This window comes from Vespula vulgaris, chromosome 18 (assembly GCF_905475345.1).
Source record: "Vespula vulgaris chromosome 18, iyVesVulg1.1, whole genome shotgun sequence".
NCBI classification, from domain to species: Eukaryota; Metazoa; Arthropoda; class Insecta; order Hymenoptera; family Vespidae; genus Vespula; species Vespula vulgaris.
Window position 1 is genome coordinate 649740 of NC_066603.1, and position 16390 is coordinate 666129.

General features: G+C 43.2%; 2 protein-coding genes across 4 annotated transcripts in view; both read right to left on the reverse strand.

The window, feature by feature from the left end:
* Nucleotides 1–6154: 6154 nt before the first annotated feature.
* On the reverse strand, nt 6155–11681 carry LOC127070384 (uncharacterized). The gene is made up of 6 exons (XM_051008252.1): nt 8603–11681; nt 8339–8525; nt 8137–8211; nt 7891–8057; nt 7713–7796; nt 6155–7644 (listed from the first exon to the last, which is right to left on the reverse strand). The coding sequence occupies exons 1-6, from the start codon at nt 8698–8700 to the stop codon at nt 7503–7505; spliced, it is 753 nt and encodes a 250-aa protein (XP_050864209.1). The 5' UTR covers nt 8701–11681; the 3' UTR covers nt 6155–7502.
* Nucleotides 11682–12559: 878 nt separating this feature from the next.
* Nucleotides 12560–16390, reverse strand: part of LOC127070381 (rhombotin-1-like) — a 61957-nt gene continuing 58126 nt past the window's right edge. For all 3 annotated transcript variants that reach the window (XM_051008247.1, XM_051008245.1, XM_051008246.1), the window contains 2 exons: nt 14318–14552; nt 12560–14117 (listed from right to left, as the gene is read on the reverse strand). In XM_051008247.1, the coding sequence (XP_050864204.1) occupies nt 13956–14117; nt 14318–14552 (397 nt within the window). In that variant the 3' untranslated portion in view covers nt 12560–13955. The remainder of the gene's footprint in view (nt 14118–14317; nt 14553–16390) is intronic.

Sequence of the window (16390 nt, forward strand, 5' to 3'; positions counted from 1 at the left end):
CTGCGGTGGCGATGCCGTGGGGAGGAAGAGGCTGTCTCCTCTCTCTTTCTCCTTCTCTCTCTCTCTTTCTCCTTCTCTCTCTCTCTCTCTCTCTCTCTCTCTCTATGAGGCACAGAGGGGGTGGAGGGCTTAAAAGTTGGAGCGCGTTCGTGCCAGTGGGGTATGGCTTACTCTACCGGGCGAAAGCAGCCAGCAGGCAATTCCTAACGGCTGGAAAGATATGCAAATGCGCGAAAGGGAGAGCGCTGCTAATGCCTACCTACCTGAGCCGTGCCGGCACGCAATAATCATTAAAAAGTAAAACGTATACTCTCTCTTGATGTCTCTCTCTCTCTCTCTCTCTCTTTCTCATTCTGTCTCTCTCTATCTGTCTATCTATCTCTTTCTTTCTTCGTCCGACTTCGATATCGTCGGAAGAGTCCTCGAGAAGTAATCGCGATATCTTTCTAATTTGGTTTAGAAGAATTTTCGTTAGGATCGTTCGAACGTATATCTACGTATACGACATATATATATATATATATATATATATATATATATACACATATGTATATTCGACCGAATATAATCAATGTTCGATATTTTTCATCGAAGAGGATCGTTCTATAATAATCGCGCGTTATCCTGTATATTTTCTCTTCGACCACTATCCGAAGAAATTCGCTGAGAGAGCATACACGTATGATAAGAGTATAAATAAGGGGGTAGATAGGTCGCGAGGAGAGAGGGGGAGATCGTGCGGAGCACGCAGAGGAGAGAGATCATTAGCGAGAGACGAACGGATTTTCAAGGTTCGCGGAACAGGCGAACGCGACGCCCGGGCATTAAAGCGGCCGACTCCCGGGGAACTTCATTTAAGAGTCCTTGTTTATAAACTGAAACAGGACGCGGCAGAATATAATTCCGCTTCTAATTACCCGGAGTGCTTTGCTTCTTCTACGGAAAACGAGGAGCAGAGCTAACCGCCAGCGAAAATTTCGTCCTTCGACGTTCGCGGCCGTGCTCGATCGAATCATCGGCCAGCTTGGACGATTGTTCCACGGTCTGGTCCATAAGTAAAAACCTAATAAATAGCCGGAAGAGCGACGAAGAGGGGAGTGGGGAGTGGTAGCTAGGGAGGAGAGGGGAAGAGGGGACAGGAGAGGAGTCGCGAGAGGCCGCGAGCTCGCGCGAACGAGCCAGCGAACGGGACCGAGACTTCCCTGATAATTAAGTCCGTTCGAAAGAAAAGGAGCGAGCGATCGTTCTGTCTCTGTCTCTCTCTCTCTCTCTCTCTCTCTCTCTCTCTTCTTCTACGTCGGTACATCCTTGCATCCTCGAGATGGCTAATTAATTTAATTACCGCCTTCGCCAGATTTTCCCCTCTCCTTCCCCACTCCTTTCTTTTTCTCCCCAGCTCCCACCTTCTCTCCCCACTTTTCATCCACTTCGCTTCTTTCTCCTTCTATCGCACCCTCGTCGAAGACGAATCTGATTCGGCGATCACGGCGATGGTGCGCGTAGGATTTATTTATTTCCACTTCTCCTCGTTAAGCGAACGCGCCAGAGAGACGGCGATATCCGACGTGGCCAATGAATCGAGGTTGAAAGCGCATCTACGAGGACTTTTCTTGGAGTTCTCTTTAAACGTAATTATTTCTCTCTCCCTCTCTCCCTCTCTCTCTCTCTCTCTCTCTATACAACCACAGAGATACGATCTTCGAGCTCTTCGATAATTTACGAAATAATTTAATCGTCGATCGTGAATTCCGTTATCGTTTATCCCACGATAACTTGGCGCAACAACAACGACGAGCTTTCGCAGTAGCCGCTAAAAGAGCGATGGCGATCGCGCGACGTCGCGGCGAATACGAGCGAGCAGGTTCGAACCAACGAACGAACCAATGAACGAACGAACGAACGAACGAACGAACGAACGAACGTTCGCTAACGACCCGTTACGGGCACTGCCAGGACCGGCCCGTTAAATTTAACGTTTATCGCCGATAGCGAGCATAAAATTTAATTAATCTAAAAGTGATTATGAGCAAAAGCATGGCTGCCCAGGCAGAACGCTGATTCTATCAGCGACGATCGGGACCATAAGCCTCTGGATGGCCGGCTATAACCCTTCGAGTCCATTTTACTTCACTCCGCGGACCTGACATAGCAGCCAGTCAGCCAGCCAGCCAGCCAGCCAGCCAGCCAACCAGTCGCAGTAGTAACACTTTCATCGGTCTCCCTCGTCGTCACCCTCGAGGCCTATACCCGAGAACAAACGCAAACTCTTTCATCGAGATCGAAAATCTTTCTTTTTTTTCTTTCTTTTCTCTCTCTCTCTCTCTCTCTTCACTTCCATCGGACTTATTATTACTATATATATATATGTATATGTATGCATTATTTGATTGTTTTTATGTTGGTATCAAAGGAATCTCGATAATACGCAGCATTACCTATTCCAGTATCAAGCCGTAAAAGCTTCTTTAAGTTAACCGATTATAGGCATCGAGATCGTGAAAGTTTGGTAAATCGCGAGGGACGAAAGGTATATTCCGTGCTTAGCTCGCTTCCCTCATATTAATTCGGCGACTCTCTCTCTCTCAAGCTATAGGCTCATCGAGTAGCAGAAAAGCGGCGCCGTGTTATGTGTCTCTCTATCGCGTCGTCCCAAGGGTGGCGTCAAGGCATTCCCTTTAACGACGACCAATCGAGTCGTAAGATAGGCGATCATCTTGCCGATTACACCAAGGACAACGAGCGATTACGCGTTCGCGACTCGATTTTCTGTTGGTCTCTTCGTCTGATCGATGTCTTTCTCTCTCTCTCTCTCTCTCTCTCTCTCTCTTTGTTTGCGAGTAGAAAAATTCGAAGAAGAAAGAAGGTAAAGAAAAGGAAAAAAAGAAGAAAAGGAAAAAACGCGGAAAAGAGAACTCGAGTTTCTTCGGTTTCCAATGAACGTGAATTTAACGCTCGACTTTAGTACAGGGACCGAGGACGAGAACAAAAAATAAAAAAAAAAAAAGAAAGGGAAAGAAAGGGAAAAAAGTTGAAAAAAAATCGGTGGCACGTAGCGAGCGTTAAAATTAACGGCGTAGTAAGAAAGTATCGTAAGGAGTCGAGAGAAAACTGCGTGCGCAGGTAATTCCACGTATGTACGGTCAGCGTCAGTCGGTACCGATTCGACGTTAAGACGCGTTATACCTCTTCTTACGAGCTAGGTCGTAATCAAATACTTAAAACTCCTACTCCTGACGGTAGAACGGGCGAGAAGAGTGGGGGTTAAGGGCTAAAGAGTAGAAGGAGTAACTTCTTTCTACACGACCGTGAAAAATCGTGCCCTTTTCGTGCTCCCTTCGGACGATCGTAAAATTCTCTTTCTTCTCTCTCTCTCTCTTTCTTTCTCTGTCCTTTCTATCTCGTCTTCCCGCTCTTAAATAGTCGCCTGCGAAATCTTTTCGCAGTCTCGTTCTTTATACTCTACCTCTCTTTGAGCCTGTAGCAAAACGATGGAAAAAATAAATTATATTCCGACTCGTGTCCCCGTGATTTTTTTTCAGCGAGGATTTCGTTTGGTCGCTATTAATCGAATCGCGAGCACGTAAGAAACGTCCTGGAACACATTGCTACTCTACTGTGAAAAGGGGGAATGAAAAGAAGAAGAAGAGGAAGAAGAGGAAGAAGAAGAAGAAGAAGTGGGGGATGTTAGGAAAAAGTTGGAGCGACCGTTAAGATCGTAATACGGCAGTAATGCCCCCGTACTTAGCGGAGTATAAATAAGCGTTAAATCCGTGCTTAGGAGCTTTAATCTGTATTTTTCTCGAGATGCTCGCCGGAATACATTATCACCGAAGATAGAGAGAGAGAGAGAGAGAACAGTGGGAGACTTTATCGCGGTTGGCGATAATGCCCAGCCGAAAGGTCTAATATACTCGAACGAACCTTTTCTTCGAAGGGGTGTCGCCGCATTCCCGACCTTACCCTTACCCTTACCCTAAAATTCTATGAAATCTCGTTGAATCGAGTAGAGCGTATCAATAATTACGTAGACGTTGCTAACCGAAGGATAAACCACAAATTGGAGGGCCGATTCGATCCGATCTTTCGCTCTAACGTCGTACAAATGAATGTTACGACTTTTATTAGCCATCGACTGCTCGTTTCGTGGTAGCTTCTCTTATCCATTTTGGTTTTCCACCCTCTTCCTACGTGGAGAGAAGTAATTGGGTGTTAGAAGAGACGATTGGATTTCTAACAATAAGACACGGACTGTATTCTAGTTTTCGAGAGTACTTTTGTAAGGGGAGGGACGCTTCGCTTTTCGTCGATTTTAACTTTTGTATTCGGATACAAGAGGGAATGGTTAGGGGTGGAAAGAGGGATGGAAAAGGTGGAGGCGAAGGAGGGAGGTCGCTAACGACCGTCGTCGGAGCAGGATTGTTAACTGCTGCTGGATCTCTCGGTAGATGTTGCGACTTTGGTCCTTCCATGTGGGTAGCGAAGAGAATCTAGGAAGATGGTTGAGAGGGTAGAAAAGGCCGACGTCGAGGGAGAATGGTTAAGCTATTCGGAACAATGTCTTGTTAGGTGGTTTGCTTTGAGGTAATCGTCGAGAAGACCCAGCCAGTCGTTAGACTTACCCTGTCAGACCTGTTTGTTTCGCGAATAATTCTATTCGATACTCCGTTCCGAGTTTCTTCTTTGAAACGTATTATTCTTTATTGTCGAACGTCCAAATACCTTTTTTTTCTCTTTTATTGATCGGACGGTCAATCTCCTTATCTTAAAAGCCGAGCAAGAACACAGAGTTTTTTTCTCTCCTTTGATCCGTTCTTCGATTCCACTAATACGTATCGCTGCCACGTTAGCATGTATTCCCTAAGGTAATATTCTTAGTTCTCTCTGTCTCTCTGTCTCTCTCGAGCCATTTCCACTAGTCCGTGCGACTCGAAAGTTCCTCAGAGGGTGCTGGGATGGAAGGGAGTGATACGGAGAAGGTAGAAGAAAAGGTCGAAGGAGGGAAGAAGAGGAGAAGGTTGTAAGGTAGTACTATCCGTGGAATAGTTACGCCGACAAACTAAAGGAGCACCGTACCGACTATTATATGGGAGTTGCTGTTACTTCGTAGAAGCAACTAACTTGGCCCTAATGCCCTGCTTATGCGCGATTATTGTCCTCCTCGAGTTCAGAGCCAGGACCATTACGATCCTGTGCTAAACCGCACGGTATCTTCGTTAACGCGAAAATTACTACGGATCTCTGACCGGGTGTAATAAATCAAGAGAAAAAGAAAGAAAGGAATATATAATATCCCTGTTACCAATGTCGTAATATATACGCGCGATTTGTAAACGTTAGCAGTTATTGAAAGAGATGAGATAGAATAGCACGGAGGTGTAATAACGTCTCGACGTTTACGGAAAGAACCCGACAGAAAGGAGACCCCAACTGCGGATAGGAGACGGATCGTAAGTAATCTCTCTTCTTAACCTTCTTTCTTCCTAACGTACGTATAAAATCTCCGACAATGTAAAGAAAATCAAATCAAACGACGGCCGTTCGTGGTAAGCCTTTTCACGAGCCTCGAGATGTATTATCGTTGCAATACGTTTCGTCGTTTTCCGATCGAACGAACCATTGTTGTGGACGTTACCACCGATTTCTTCGGTTAGCAAAAGAAATATCGTGTATATATATATATATACATATCCTTTCGAGTATCAATAATTATTATCGACTGTTGTTTAGTCCGGGCTTTGGATATTTCGAAGGGTCGACGAAATCGATCATCTATCGAATACGAACGAGTAATTTTGGAAGCGGACGTTGGAGACGTGATTCCTAGCCGAACGTGAAAGCAAATTTGCTAAATAATTGAAGAACTCGTTGCGAATTCGTTTTCCAAGCGACACGCAAAACGTTTATGACACGGATAACGCTGAGAGTTAAAATAGGAAAAGATAGAAGAGACAAGGCGAACTGATAAAAGGCGAAAGGGTATCATCGGAGCTGGTAAAAGGAGAGAGGTAAAAAGAGGAACGTTGGATGGCCATTAATAGAACGCGAACTCCGGCGGTCATGCGCCAATCAGTTGTAGTGACAGTCGCCAGGAAACAAGTATTTCCCATCAGTGCATTCGGCATGCAAGAACCGATAGTCGGATCTGAGCCGAAGATGAACTTACCGCTGGCTTTCTTTTCTGCTTTCTCTCTCTCTATCTCTCTCTGTCTCTCTTGAATTATCAGTATAATATCCTCGATGCATCCTTCGTCATTCCATACTGGATGTTAGACGTCCTACCTACCTATCCACCGTTTCTTTAAATTTTTATCGATTTTTCATTCTATACGATATACATATATATGTATATGGCTGACCAAGTATATCCATACTCTTGCTACTCGAATAGAAAAGACCAATAAATAAAAGAATTCTAGGGGAAGTGTAAAAAGTTATAGCGTTTTATACAAATAGTTCGATGTAACGACGCTGTCCATAAACTTTCTCCTCCCTTTCGGTCCTATCATTTTCTATCCTCGTATTCGAGAGGTCCCCTCTCTCGCGCGTATACGCACGCGCGCACGAGACTATAACACGCGCGAAATACCATCGGTGACATGAAAAGAAAGAGAGAGAGAGAGAGAGAGAGAGAGAGAGAGAGAGAAGAGAGTGAGAAAGAGAGGGAGGAGGAAAGAGAGAGGAAGGTAGATTTTTCCGCGCCTCGATATGATTAATACTCTCGCGATATCAAGGGCGCTGGTAAAGAGGAAAAGCGTGGAGCGACAAAGAGCGGAAGGGGTGCAAAAAGAGACAGAGAGATATAGATAGGCCGAAACACGGGAAAGAGAAAGTCTGTTACTCGAAAACGGGAGTCCGTCGTAGTCGTGTGTGTCGCGTTTCGTCGGTAGAGGAAAGTACGGAGGGTGCCAAGAGAAAGAGAGAAGAAAAGAGGAGAACGAACGGGGAGAAGAAGAGGGTTGGGTAAGGAGGAGCAAGGAGGGAACGGTTATAGCGCGACGTTGCTGGTATTAGTGGTGGTCGCTCGCGTCCTACAGCAAATCCCCGTCAACCGCATTCAATTACGATGTTATCGCGAATACAGATGACGGTTATTTCCTTCGGTACACCCTATACATAACGGCGCTCGCGGAGAGCTCCTGCGTGAGCAAAGTTAAGGCCGTATAATGGCGTGCCGGCCGGCCGTGTGATTGTTTTAGGATGTACGCCGCCGATGCTTTGGGATAAAGCGGATCCGATTTCGACGAACCAGTCTATCCTATTCGTTCGTTCGTTCGTTCGTTCGTTCGTTCGTCCGTTCGTTCGTTCGTTCGTTCGTCCGTTCGTTCGTTCGTTTGGTGGATAAGAAGATTCGAAAAAATGATTGAAATCGACATTTTTTTACCTATCTTTATTCTTCCCCGTTTGTTCGTTCGTTCGTTTATTTTTGCTTGGTTTTTTTCTATTTTCTTTCTTCTCTCTTTCTCTCTCTCTCTCTCCTCTCTATCTTTCTTTTTTGTTAACGATTACTTGGCAGTAGTTTCAATGACCTCACCCGTCACAGCGATATAACAAAAAGCACCTTCCTCCGTAGTCGGTTGCTGAATGATAAAGGAATCTGCTTCCTGAGAAAAGGGTGACGTCAAGGGATGCTTCTTCGCGGCTTGCCTATAAATTTCTTTCTTTACTCCGAATCCTATTATCGCCGAATTAACATCGAACCATGGTTAATTTACCTTGCTGCTTCTGGTAACGATTCAAGATATTTCACAGGCGGGTAATCTTCGAACGGCCCGGCTATTCGCAAATCCCTTACGTATCTTTGAAAATTAAGATCGAGAAAAATTCGTAAGTACACACCACGTGTCCTCCATCCCATCGAACGTCTCTTATTCGATCGATAATAGAAATTACCCGTAAAGGGCGTAAGCGTAATCGTTTCGAAGTCCTTTCATCTTACTACACTTGTTACAACTCAATCTACAAAGCGTTTGAATCCAAGCGGTGACAATGGTTCTGGCGTTGGGAGATGGGATCAGCGCGGCGTACGGTCTGATTTGATAAAGCAAGAACCAAAATTCCTACGATGGATACTACGTTGTTATTATCGAGTAGTAAAGATCGATAGAGGATCGGCCTTTGAAAATAATACCATCTTACGTTATCCATTTGTTCGTCCATCTCGAACGAGTCCTGTTCGCAGATCGAAGTCTCGTCGTGAAAGCTACACAATATCTAGAATGATTTTTATTCTTATTATTTTGTTGTTTGAATATAAAGCAAGAGAAAAAAGAAACGGAGAAAAAGAGAGAGAGAGACAGAGAGAAAGGAAAAAAAAGAACAGACGACGACGACGACGAACTTCTTCGTAATGATCCGGCAAGGATGCAACGAATTCGCTCCAGGTTGTGTCCAATTCCCATTCCGCTGGTGGAGCTTTGATTATCGGCTGACAAGACAAATCTTTGAGCGAACCACTCGGTGGATCCTCGGCGAATACGCCTCGCAACTCGTCGTTCAGCATGTTCATGGTTAAAGATGACAAATACCTTGATAAAAAAAAAAAAAAAGAAATAAAGGAAAGGAAAGCGTAAAATCGGAAGGATTAATAACCATCGAGGATTACCTGTTACGTTTGTCACGTAAAATTTCTACGTGATATTCCGGGGCAAAGAGTTTATTCGCCCAAGGGATTATCCTACCTTTGTCCTCGACGGACGACATCGCCGGTGCCAAATTTCTAATAGCCGCACTGTGTTTTAACGATACATCCAATTAAATACAAAAAGTAACATCGCGATCAGGGGTCAAAAGGATTTTTTCTTTTTTTCTTTTTTTTTACCCGTAATATTGAAATTCCGTTGCGAGTGCATCGAATTTTGATTTTGTGTTTGGATTGGATTTGCTCGAATCCTCGTCGTTTTGTCTTTTTGTATCCGTCAACGACATAATTCTCCTGCGTTAGCCAACAAGAAATTTAATTGAAGGTTAAACTGTGACGTGCGATTCGAGAAAGACGTCGTTTAAAAAATAGGAAAAAAAAAAAGAAAAACAGAGAAAAGGGAAACATTGATAAGTTCAAATAGATGAACGCTCTTTCGTTTCGCTCGTAGCCTCGTTGCAAACTCGACGACGTTCTAGAAGTCGGAGTCGGAGGTAGGAAAACAGTTCTTCTCGATACTTTCGAGCGATAAAACATGAAATATGAAGGTTGCCAAGGTTCCGTTCGGTGTAGCCAGTCCGAGTAGAAGAGGATGTGCAGATCATAACGCGGCCGGGTTTTATACACCCCTGCTGTCTGCTTGAGTTACTTCGCTTGGCTATTTCAAAGGAAATTCTTTCTTTCTTTCTTTCTTTGTACACTCTATACGTCTCTATCAAAGACCCTATGAGAAAGTGCGTTTCCTTCTCCACTAGAACGTTGCTATACCAGCTCCTCTCTTCGCTTCGTGGCGTTTCCTTCTTAAGAAGAAGAAGAAGTAGAAGAAGAAAAAGAAAAGATAAAAAAAAAAGAAAGAATTCAGGGAAAAGGAAACGATTTGTAATTCTTCTTCGAGAAGACAATAATTCCGAAAAACGAAGTACCGTATTTCCTTCCTGTATATCGTTCAGGAAAATATCTCTCGATCATTGATCGACGATCTCTTACGATATCGTTTTCGGAAAAAATAAACGATTACGATAAGCAACGGTTAAGGTATGTCGTGCGTTAAACGAAAGAGAGGAAACAGGGAGAGAAACGAAGGTGGGGAGAGAGAAAGAAAGAGAGAGAAAGAGAGAGAGAGGGGATAAGGAACAAGTACGGCGATATTTTTTTTCCTGGGAAAAAGTAGGGAAAGATTAATTGGAAGCTTCCTGGAGGATGAGAGAGAGAGAGAGAAAGAGAGAGAAGAGAGGCTGAACAGTAGGAGCAGAGCCGGGGGCGAGCTTTTTGCCGAACACATAATGCATAGCAAAGCATGACACCCTTATCTCGGGATCTTTAATTCCGAGAGCTGCCGCGAGGGGGTTGGACCAACGTCATTTGTCGGTTGCATCGCGTCGGGCCACAGGCGGTCAGAGTGCCTGGATAACGCGCCACGGCATCCTCGTATAGGGGCTGGAAATTGCCTTGGCTGATTTCATTTCGGGACCAGATTATTTTAAGGGGACCTCATCCTCTTTCTCTCTCTCTCTCTCTCTATCTATCTATCTATCTATCCATCTCTAACTCTGTCTTTCCCTTGTTAGCTCTTTCTCTCTCTTTCATCCTCTTCTATATCTATATTGCGTGATTAATGCGATACGCACCGAGTTAGGGAGGAACGTCTTCGAAGGTCGACCGCGGAAAATCCGATTAATTTACAAGCTCGCGTACGAGAAGAGTTTAAACGATCGAAAACGTCCTTCGCGTATAATTGTGTTTCGGATATATAAGAAGAGTTCTTTCCTTTCGTACTCTTTTTTTCTTTCTAATTATTTTTGAAGGATTTTATAAAAGATCTACGAAAGATATCGTAAGATTTGTCGCTTCTTCTTGGTCGTTCGCAATTTTTAAAGATAATTCGATCGCACGGATATGTCGTAAAAATCTTTACGTAAAAATTGTTGATCGATGTTACGTCGATAGATGTATGTAGAAAATTGCGATAAGAAGAGCGTAGAAAATGTGAAAGTAGAAAGATATATTAGAATACCCACCTTTCTTCTCGTATCAGCAAATCATTATCCCCGAAGTACGAAGGTGTTTATATTAAAAGCCATTAAACTACGTAGCCGTAACGCGCACGCTACGTATTCGCGTACGTATGCGTGTTTCAGCGACGCACGAATATATGTAAATCCCTGAAGAATCTATCGTTTGCGTAAAATCTCATCAAAATTCCGCCTCCCTGATTAAGGCTTAATTTCCGGCTTTGGAACTGAACGTACGTACGTACGAACGAACGAACGAATGTATGTACGTGCGTACGTACGTACGAAGGAGGGAACGAGAACAGAAGGTGGGATCGTAACGATATCGTGTAGAAACCGGTCGATAAAGAGATACCGAATTAATACTAAACTCATCGAGAGATACGAGAGACATATACACGTTTTCTCATACACATAGGTACGCGATACTTTTCAAAAGAAAGGGGGGTATATATATCGTCAAAAAACCACGAAATTTAATAAATCGAATATCCCTTCGACGTCGTTCGATGAAGCAAAGTCTTTCACAAAAATGTTCGTTATCTTTTTATGAGAAGAAGAAAAAAAAGAAGCAAAAGAAAAAAAAGAGAAATAATCTAGAGAAAGAGGGAGAGAAAGAGAAAGGTACAAGCAACGTGCACCACGTAGTTTTAAGAAGTTTTTCAACGTGTCCCCATTATAAAGTCTTCACCGAGCATAATAACGTTTGACTCCGTGGGTCTTGGAAAGCATTAGGGAAATCGCATTTGTTCTCTCTCTCTCTCTCTCCCCCAATCTTATCCCCTTTCTTTCTTTTCTCTCTCTTTCTCTCTCTCTCTCTCTCTCTCTCTCTCTCTCTCCTTCTCCTCCTCGTTCCACGAGTCGTAACTCAGCGACGACCAATACGGTCCCGTACGGAAGGTAAACCGAACTCGAATACCGCACGCGGTATTTTCCCTTCGTTTCGCGATTTCGATGGTAGTTCGATTGCGAGGAGGGCCGCTCTGGCCTCTCGCGTTCTTCGAAAGACCATAAATAGCCCGAACGGAATAGTAGGAGGGCTGGTAGATGGGGGAAGAATAGGTAGTATACGTGGTCTGGGCGGAACGAAATTCGCTTTGGTGATAGCTCTTTCTCTTTCTCTCCTCTACGTAGCTCTCTAATGTTCTGGAAGTGAAATAAAAATGCTCCTCGAATGTATCAGATTGTATTTATAAGAATGTTATATTTCCTCGGTAGTAATGGGAGCCCCTACAGAGCCGATCGTAAATATATCGGTAATGCGCTAGTAAACGATATTATATACAGATGAATAACAAAAACGTTCTTGCGCTTGCTGGTGAGAGACGTTGGCGAGTGTGGGAAGGAAAGGACGAAAAATTGGGACGTGGAAGGGTTTCGAAGGACAGCGATTTGTGTTTTTTGTTAGAAAGATTCTCGAAATAGGCTGGGGATTGGGGGAGGAGGGAGGGTAAAGTTCTTTTTTTTTTCTTCGAGTGTTCATTGTTATTTTCTCGTGTTGTTGTTTTTGTTGTTCTTGTTGTTGTTGTTGTTGCTTTTTTTGTTTTGTTTTTGTTTTTTTTTTTATTTGTTGCTTCTAATCTACGAGTACGACGACGGTAAGAAGTGCGCGTTGCGTTTATTTCGCGGTGCTTACTCTGTGAGAACATATTCTCTCGTATCTTTCTTTTGTACTTCATCGATACGCGGCCTCTCTCTCTTTCTCTCTCTCCCTCTCTCTCTCTCTCTCTCTCGAGCAGCAGCAGCAGTTGTTTCTCTTTTTATTTTTTTTTTGTTTTTTAATGTTTTTTATTTGTTAGCTCTCTTTTTCGATAATGTCGATCGACGGATTTGCGATTTGCTCGATCTTCATCTTTCGATATCGTCGTTCGAGATGACGATTTATTTCATTCTGCTTTTTTTCTTTTCCTTTTCTTTTCATTTTTTTTTTTTCTTAAATAAGAACAAAAAAGAAATAATATTGTCGCACTTTGCTTCTTCAATTATACGTAGTATATTTACAGGTACGAGCGCGTCGGTCCTCCTCGATCGTCACTGTTAAAGCGGATCACCTTTTTGATCCTTTGGCGTGGATGCGTACTGCTCTCTCATCTCCTTCGTCTTCGTTTCTTTTTCCGTCTTTGGTTTGAAAATTTAAAGCTCCGACCGGAGGTTAACAAAAAAAAAAAGGGGAAAGAAAAGAAAGAAAAAAAAAAGAAAATACACGGGAACATTCGAAAATCGTGCGACTCGTTTCCGCTTCCTTTTTTTTTCCTTTTGTTTTCCTTTCCATAATTAATCATACGTCGTTAATCTTTGGTATCGGCTGTATGGAACTCGAGTTCGCGAACTCCCTTTAAAGGCATTATCAATTATAATACTCTTCCTGCGTTCTCTGTCTGGGGAGGAAAAAAAAGAAAAGAAAAGAAAAAAAAAAAGAATAAAAAATAAAAAACGTCGAGAACGTGAGAAAGTCCTCGCGTACTAAAATGGCAAGATTCCCTAAATTTATTCAACGAGACGTAAAGACGAAGAAGAAGAAGAAGAAGAAGAAGAAGAAGAAGGAAATGTGAGAGGACGAAAAAGAACACAGGAATCGTTTGACTTTATCTACTTCTGTACTCTTCCTACTTTTTCTTCTTCTTCTTCTCGTTCTTCTTCTTTCTCTCCCTCTTCTTTATTATCATCCCTCTACCTCAATGTCGCCGTCTCTTTCTCGCTCGAACAATCGGCTAATTGGAAGGATAAAAAACAACGAGAGCGAATTACGTTAACCGGTTTAACGAAGTAATAATAATCATAGAAAGACCTTAATCGTTAGACGTATACTCGTATAACCTCAGGCGTCCACTCGTGGAGTCGATATATTAGTGAGGATATTTACAGGTCGACTCCACCATTCTCTCTCTCTCTCTCTCTCTCTCTCTCTTTCTTTCGCACATATCACTCATTCCTTCTTCTTTTTTCTTTACTTATCATTAGAAACATATCTTACACAGACTGTCCGTTTATGGTGTACCACGAGCACCGTTAATTTACAATATGATTCCCAAGAATCATCTTTGTCATCGTCATTGTCACACTTCGATTTTCTCCCTCTCTCTTTCTCCCTCTCTCTCTCTCTCTCTCTCTCGTAATTTTTGTCGTCGAGTTCCTTTACGTGACAAAAGAAAAATCATCCCTCCGTCCGGTTTAGATATTTTTCCCCGTTTCAATTGACGGAAGTTTTAGCCAACGAAGTTTAGCCGCGCAACACTCGACACGATTTCGGCCGATTAATAACCGCTGAGACATCTGAGCTTCTTCAGGGGTGGCAAGGCCTCGTCTCAGCTCGTCGGTGCCTGCATCGTCATCGGCAATGGTTTCACCGAGCCCAAACCGCCTGGCCCAGAGAGGCCGTTGTTATTCATGTCACCGGGTGCACGAGGCCCACCTACGCCTATGGCAGTTCCGTTCACCGTAGGACCTCCTCCACCTGACATCTGACCCTGAAGTCAGAAAACGTAATCGTTCGCTGAACACTCTCCAATAAACTAATGCATTTGCTTCTTTCGTGGTATTCAATTCTTATATAAATCTGTTCTTATATAATCTTCAAAATGAACGTCCTTTAGGCGAATCAAACTTTTCCGATTAATCGAACACCTTCCTTCGTCGGAAATTTCAACTCGTCGTTGATAAGACTTACGTTCGTCGCGTGATTATGAGGGCCCACCATCTGTCCTATTCCCTGGTGTCCCTGTAGAGGATTGTGACCAGGATGAACGTTCTGTCCAGGTGGCGTCGCCGTTGGTGGTAGTTGCCTTTTTATATAAGCGAGGGATGCTGGCGACTGCGGCGCCATATTGGCGAACCTCGCTTCGTAATCGTACTCGCAAAGGATTTTATTCTCGCACAGGTAAAACCGATCGCCGACGCAAAACCTGCAATCATAAATGAAACAACCCTTGTCCATCTCGTTATAACAAAATGAATGATAAATCAAGTTACACGTACATCGTTTACCGCTACGAAAGATCTTTTATGATTAATCGATCAAATGATTATTAGAAATTTATGGAAATGTATTTATAAGAAAAAATTCCTATAAAAAAGAAGGAATCATAAAGAGTAAATATGCTAACAAGGAAACACCTGTTGATGTTCTGGCTTTAGTCAAGGTAGTGGGGTATGCGAAGGAAGCTGGAAGAATAAAGAAAGAAAGAGAAAAAGAAAGAGAAAGAGAGAAAGAAAGAGAGAGAGAGAGTCTATCAAAAGATGAACGGATACGTGTTAGAATTTATGGAAAGTATCTACCGAACGCAATTTCCGAGGAAACGTAATTGACCCCGGTCATAGTAGGAGGGGAAGGAATATTTTTATCCTGTTCTTTTTTTCCTTTTTTTTCGACTTTTTTTTCCTTTCCTTTTTTCCTTCTTTTTTTTTTTAATCCGAAAATGGTCGAACGTCAAAACGCGAAGAGTTTGATGGACGCTTGGAAATTTGTACCGATTGACAGTCGCAGAATTATCTCGCGCGATGTATCTGTCTCTCGTATTTCCATCTTCGTTCATATTTTTTTTTTGGAGAGAGATAGAGTGGGGGGAGAAAGAGAAATATAAATCGATAGTAGGAAGAGGGGAGGGAAGGGGGGAAAGGAGAAGTAGTAGTAATAGTACTAGTAGTAGTAATATTAGTAGTAGAGTAGTAGTAATAATAGCAGTAGTAATAGTAATAGTAGTAGTGTAGTAGTAGGAAGAGGAGAACGAGGAAGAGGAGGAGGAGGAGGAAGAGTAGGGAAAAAGGACGACGTTGGTCGATAACGAGCGCATCGCGACGTGCCGGACAAATAATTATTATCGGCCTTCTCTGTCCGCGAGCGGTGTCGTATCCGCTTTGATCCCGGCAGGAAATACGAGAGCGAAATACGAGAGCGCGCCGAGTCTGGCTCGTGGTAGATACTCTCGTAATCGCACAGCAAATAGAATTAGCGCCCATCGTGCACGCGGCCTCGCTGCTCTACCATAGCTTATACGAGCTTTCCCTCGTTTTCAAGCTGGCCCATAGCTCCTCCTCTTCCTCCTCCTCTTCCCATACTCCCACCACCTTTTCTCTCTCTCTCTCTCTCTCTCTCTTTCTCTTTTTTTCTCTTTCCTTTTCTCTTTTTTCCTCTCTCGCACATCATACGACTGACACGTCTGTGTTAAATGACGCCGCCGAGTAGTAGTCGACACTGTCGCAATCCGAACTTTTTGTTTTCTTGAAAAAAGAAACGGAAAGATACTTGGGTATTGTTATAGGTATCGGTCTTACTCGAAACGAAGTTAACTTTTCACTTCGTTAGCGCGTGCTACGACGGAACTCGATTGAAACAGTTTTTTTAAAGATTTCTTTATTTAACATATAAAGAAAAAAAGAAACTGTAAGAATACGCTGTATTCCTGATAAACAATAAAAGGTTAATGTACGTTAATACGCTACGACGATGACGAATGCATCGGTTTCTCTAGAGATTGCTTTGACGACGAATGCGTTAAAAGTATTTTGCGTCTAGCTGCGACGATACAACTACTAACTACGCTCGAACGCGGAAGTGTTTTCAAAGCCTTTTCGGTATGCCCGTCTGGACTAGAGATAGAGATATTATCATAACTGCGCAGTCATTGGAATTATCGCAGAGCAGTACGAGCACACTCATTGCGTTGGATTTTCCATTATTATGCTCTCTCGCGAATAATGCCACCGCGCGAAAGGCTATCCTTTAATTCTCGCGGAAACGTTT